At 37.0% G+C, this 5408-nt stretch overlaps 1 protein-coding gene across 2 annotated transcripts; it reads right to left on the minus strand.

Moving 5' to 3' along the window:
- Positions 1-941: 941 nt before the first annotated feature.
- Positions 942-4649, minus strand: LOC7453863 (rhamnogalacturonan I rhamnosyltransferase 1). Of its 2 annotated transcripts, none has more exons than XM_024586800.2 (9): positions 4518-4649; positions 3986-4347; positions 3574-3641; positions 3377-3465; positions 3074-3239; positions 2585-2874; positions 2297-2501; positions 2047-2204; positions 942-1625 (listed from the first exon to the last, which is right to left on the minus strand). In XM_024586800.2, exons 2-9 carry the CDS (start codon positions 4224-4226, stop codon positions 1379-1381), a joined length of 1464 nt encoding a protein of 487 aa, XP_024442568.1. In that variant the 5' UTR covers positions 4227-4347; positions 4518-4649; the 3' UTR covers positions 942-1378. The 2 variants fall into 2 exon arrangements, 1 of the variants encoding a protein (XP_024442568.1); XR_002978217.2 differs by adding an exon at positions 1872-1948 and having other exon boundaries at positions 1477-1625; positions 3986-4599.
- Positions 4650-5408: the final 759 nt, after the last annotated feature.

The following is a 5408-nucleotide window of genomic DNA, read 5'->3' on the forward strand; positions in this document are numbered from 1 at the left end:
TAAATAAAAAATAATTCAAAAAATTATTAAATCATCTCAATATTTTTTTAAAAGATGATAATTTATTGAAATCTTTATTTAAAATCAAACTATAATTTCCCCAATAGTCTAAATTGTTTTTAAATCTATTAAGACAACTCTCAAATAATTTAATTTAAAACTCAAACTAGATAAAAAAATCAAATCTCCTTATAGCTACCAAAAAGCTCCCCACAGTCTTCAATTTTATTCTATTTATCCAACCTGTAATATAGCACTGACCCCCTATCTAGCTAACCTCTACAAAGACGACTGGATGGCAACCATCTGGTTAGCCCCTGCAAAGACTAGATGGCAATGCAATCTCCTCACCTACCAATGCTTAAGATTCAAGTAGCCTGAAACATGTAATCATTTACTCTAATTAATTAAACCAAAGTGTCAAGATATCTACGATGCTTATTTTGGCCATAGCACCGCACTTTTAAAATAAATAAATTTTTTTATTTTAAATAAAAAAAATTATGTTTTAAATATTTTAATAAATATATATATATATATATATATATATATATATATTATTTTAATATATTTTTAAATAAAAAACAGCTACCATACAGTACAAGAGGTTCATAAAATAGCAAACCTATTCGACTAGCTTAATGGGTTAGCTGGGTCGTCCTTATCTGATGTTGGAATTTGAAGAGTCTAGGGAAAACTTTGCATTTGGTCTACAAACTCTTTTCAAGTTTAATCTAAGCAACATGTAGCAACCAACATCAAATCAGCTCAAATAGTCGGCTGTTGCTCCAGATGAGCCGCGGCCTTTATGGCTCAGACTCAAAACCCGTGAACAAAGGATAATCCAGGGCATTCCAGACAGTCGTCTCCATTAACAAGTCACAAAGTGCATAATTCACTTTTTACGGTTTTCGAGGACATTTGCTGCAAAATCTTTGAGCTATAATAAAAAAAGGAGCAGCAGTGATCTTTCATAGCAAGGAAATTTTAGAAAGTGATATGTTAGGAACTCACAAGATGGCGAAAGATCCAATAGAAAAAAAAAAGTACAAAAAGGAAATGGAAGGACGACGGATTAACCTTCCATGAAATGACTGGGGGAGCTTTTATACTTGGACAACCCAATCTTGTCAATCTGGCATCACCCTGTAATGGCAGAGGAGCTTCTATACATGAATTGGAGTCTTGGAGTATATTTTATAATACTAACCTAGGTTTGCTTCCACACATCATCTCAGGCTTTCTTGAAGTTCACCAAACACTATAATGCCTATTGAAAGCAAACTCCTTCATTAACACTGTACCTCTTGTAGAGAACAATGTGGTAGAATGGCTAGCACTGTGAGACTGATTTATGTAATATTTCGTCAAATAATGATCATGTGCTGCTCAATGGATCCTCTGATGACTGCAAACACTCTTCTGGGTTTGAATAGAAGTAATCCTCTTCTTTAGGCCTGTCAAGGATCACCAGCCTTTTTGTTGGGCCGCCCATCCGATCTGCATGGGATTCTTTTACATAATACGAAAATTCATCCCAGGTCAGCGATCCATTAGTGTATCGATCTATCAGATCAACCAAAAGCCTTCTGTCCAGTAAAATTGTTTTCTTAAAGCCAAGGAATCTGAGGAGGCATTAGACAAAGGATAGGACAGTGTTAAGATAGATGAGTTTTGATTTCACACACAAGAGAAAGAAACAACATGGAGACCATAAGAACAGAAACATCAAAAACCTTCCTCAGTAGATATAACCACCTTCGCAAAAATCACAATAACAAGTTCATGAATTTTAAATAAAAATCAAGCTTCAAAGTTCATTAAATATTTCACAACCAGAGTAAAGAACTGTCTGGATGTAGAAGGCATACACAAATTTTTGTCCTCCGATAGAGAGAAAAATTGGAATGTTAAAACTTGAAGGTGTTTGAATTCCAAAATCATTTATCTGAGGCCAAAGAAACCGCTACATTAGTTTAAAAACATTAAAGGACCTTCGATATAATATATGAATCAAAAAGAAGCAGCTGTTTGGAAGAAAAATACCTGCGGTGGCCTTCAACAACTTTAGCCATGTTTCCATCATAGGTAGGGACAAAAATATCACTCTCCAATGCAACAAGATAATCCAATGCTGCCATTTGAGATGAGTGATTCTGGAAGAACCTAAGGTCTGATGGTTCCAACAGTGTTTCCTTTCTGACCTGTTTCAAAAACCAAAAGGAACCTGTTAACAGAAGAGGAGGGAACAACCATCTAACGTGTAAACAGTTAATTTCAGCTTTGATCTGCATACCAGTTTTGGATAAGATGCAGCAAGACTTGCCATTCTCCTATCACCCCCATATATTTCACCAGCTGCAACATATATTTGCATATTTGGATCAATGTCCAGTGCCCTCAACGTGAGAGCTGTTTCCTCAGGTGTCAAAGGACACAACCCATCTTTCCTCTTCAAATCCGAATTTATTATTTTTTCTTTCCACCAAGGATAAGCATATCTGTTCAGATGAGAATGTGGACTGAGGATTAAATAAATACTTCAAGCAGCTAAAGAGCTGATAAAGAATTATGCACAGCTTACCTCATTCTTGTCAATTCTTCCACCTCTTCATCGTTGCAACCTTGAGTACAGCCAGAAAACGCCAGCATGTCCATTTCATATCGAAGGTGGAGTACCAAGAAGGGACCATTTTGCCTTAGAAGCCTTATAACTCTCTTACCCAACTCCTCTATTTGAGTGGTGAATCTCAGAGCAAAAAAATTCACACGGCAGCGCAACTTCTGCAGCTCTAGAGGTTGGTGATTATTGGCAAGTCGAGCATCAGTTTTATTTAGATGTACAACTTTGTACTTCTGTATCAAAGGAAGAATCTGCAGACAACATATAAAAAAGATACCAATGAGCAAAATAAATAGATAAAAATTAACAATAATACCAGGTAACTAGGAGACCTTGCATGAGCCTACAATTTGAGCTAGCTGATGGAAATTAGCAATAAGAACTTCCAAGAGTAACACATGGCAACTTTTGCAACAATGCCAGAAGCAAAAAGGACAACAATGAGCTAACCTGGTTATAATAGTAAGAAATATCCGACCAACTAACTGGTGGCATGGTATAAGTCATCCCCAGTTCCACTCTCTGCTTCAGCCTGGAAGGCAATTCTTTCAATACGCGAACCTCATCCCTTAATGATGTGATAAAATGCTCCACATCAAATATGTCTTGGAACTCACTGTGAGATCACAGATACTCATTAAAAAGTACGAGGTGCGTTTCCAATCCAAAAATAAGGGGGGGATTAAATGGTACAGATTCCTATGTAGTTGAAACCATTTGGTAACTTCAAATACGAAAATGAGGTTAACACACCTGGGATCAGCCCAAAAGGAGGTTTTATCCAGTTCCGGTACTATAAGTGTAACATTCAAATATCTAGCAATAGCAACCATATCGCATATCTGTAATGCAGAGAAGCAAAGCGACAAAATTAATGACAGATAAACCACATCGCCACTGTAAGATCATCCACAGATATGCACATGCCCAGCACAGTTGTAGCCACTCACCGCAGCTCTCATTTGATTAAGACCTCCATTGCACGAGACCATTAAGTATCCATTGTTCTTATAAACCCCTAATGTCAACCAACAAATGAGATATATCAGTCTACAGATGACATGTTAGTTAAGCAGAGCCAGCTACAAACACAAATATATAATTTAAGTAGAAGAAAGACATCAGATGCAAACAAGTTTTTCCAACACCAGAATAGTTTTATTTGACAAATATTCTTCTCTTTGGATAACTTGCAGCAGCATCACTTTTGCAGACAAACACCCATCAATTTTATTTTTTATTTTTTATTTTATTTTTATCAAATGCAACCAAACAATTAATCAGACTGATTTGATCAGGACAAAAAAATAAAACATGCATCTTTCCACGAAATCACACAATTAATAGCTAAAAAGGACTGACTCTTTGGAGGCAAAACGCGAGCAGGGAGAGAAGGAACATTCTCTTGCAAGGCGGCAGAGGCAGATTGGGAAGGCCAACCTTTCAAAACCCTAGGACCCCACATCTCACCGATTGTCGTCAACTGAACCACACATGTCCACAACAAAACCGACGTCGTTGCCCTTATCATCCACACCTTCATTTTCGACGACGGCCTTGATATACTAATCCTTATCTTTTCTACTCCTTTAACTACCCCCATACTCTCCTCCTCCACACTTTCTCTCTATCCTGCACATTTCTCCCCCATTCAAAACGACCTGTCGTTCCTCTTCAACAATGCAGGATCCGTAACTTTAACAAAGAAACTTCGACATCCAAAACTGAATCCAAAAAAAACAAATAAATATCAATTTCTACCCACCTCTTCAAAATCAATCAATCAAAAAACGAATGAAGAAATTTCTCCACTATCTCATCAATTTTTCCGGCGAGAGAGACAACAATACTCGCCGACGGTTTTAAAAAGGAGAGAGAGAGTGGAGGAGAGTACTCGAGAAAAAAAAAGAAGAGCTGTTATGGTGTGAACCGGCAACACAACATAGACACCGCTTCATCACTTTCCACCGGTTTTTTTTTTTTTTTTTTCCTATTCAGAGTTTCTTTTTCTCTCTCTTCTTGCCATATTTATTTAACTATGGTTATGGCTGACTATGGTTTACGTCTTGACTGTACTTAACTCTACCCTTACATTTCAGCCAGCTGACGCCAGTACGGGTGGCCCCACTAGAATTAAGAGTGCCTGACGTGGCAGCTGATCCGGCCGTGGCGAAAAAAGACGTGGTGATCTTTGATGTTACGCCGACAAAATATCGCGATAAACTACGGGTACGATGGAAACAAAGTTTCTTTTTTAAAATATTTGTTTAAGAAAAAAAAACTTTCTTGTTAAAGAGATTGAAGAGAAAGGTAAATAGTAGAATTTTTTCTCAGTGTGTTTTTTTCAGAGGATCAGATGTTGTTTTATTTATAGATATTTTTGGATAAAACTAATTCTGTTACAAGATACATTTGAAAGTATTTGAATTTACAGAGAGTTTGTTATCTCGTAGTTTTGCTTCCTTGAATGTGATCTTCTTCTTATTTGTTTTGAATTTGAGCTTTATCCGTTTGTTGAGATTCAATTATGTTATTATTTTAAGCTTTATCTGGTGGTTGAGGTTTATCCGTTTGTTGAGATTCAGTTGTGTCATTGCGCCTCACACCCTCAATCGCAATTGGAGCTCGTGAACATTGAGATTGTCATAAAGATTACAGAATCGTGCAGTTGGGAGTGCCTTTGTGAATGAATCAGCTATCTGATCTGTGCTGAAGATGAACCGAACCTGGAGATGACGTTGGGCAACCTAATCACGCACAAAGTGAATGTCTAGTTCAATGTGCT

The sequence above is a fragment of the Populus trichocarpa genome, chromosome 15 (genome assembly GCF_000002775.5).
Source record: "Populus trichocarpa isolate Nisqually-1 chromosome 15, P.trichocarpa_v4.1, whole genome shotgun sequence".
Lineage (NCBI taxonomy): Eukaryota > Viridiplantae > Streptophyta > Magnoliopsida > Malpighiales > Salicaceae > Populus > Populus trichocarpa.

Bases quoted from the DNA above. Each gene is read 5' to 3' on its own strand.
- LOC7453863 (XM_024586800.2), bottom strand. From the start codon at position 4,226: ATGGGGGTAGTTAAAGGAGTAGAAAAGATAAGGATTAGTATATCAAGG. The intron at 3,240-3,376 runs GTGTGTTAACCT...GTGATCTCACAG, and splicing joins TCCTTTTGGGCTGATCCCAG to TGAGTTCCAAGACATATTTG. The intron at 2,502-2,584 runs GTAAGCTGTGCA...TCATCTGAACAG, and splicing joins GAAGAATTGACAAGAATGAG to ATATGCTTATCCTTGGTGGA.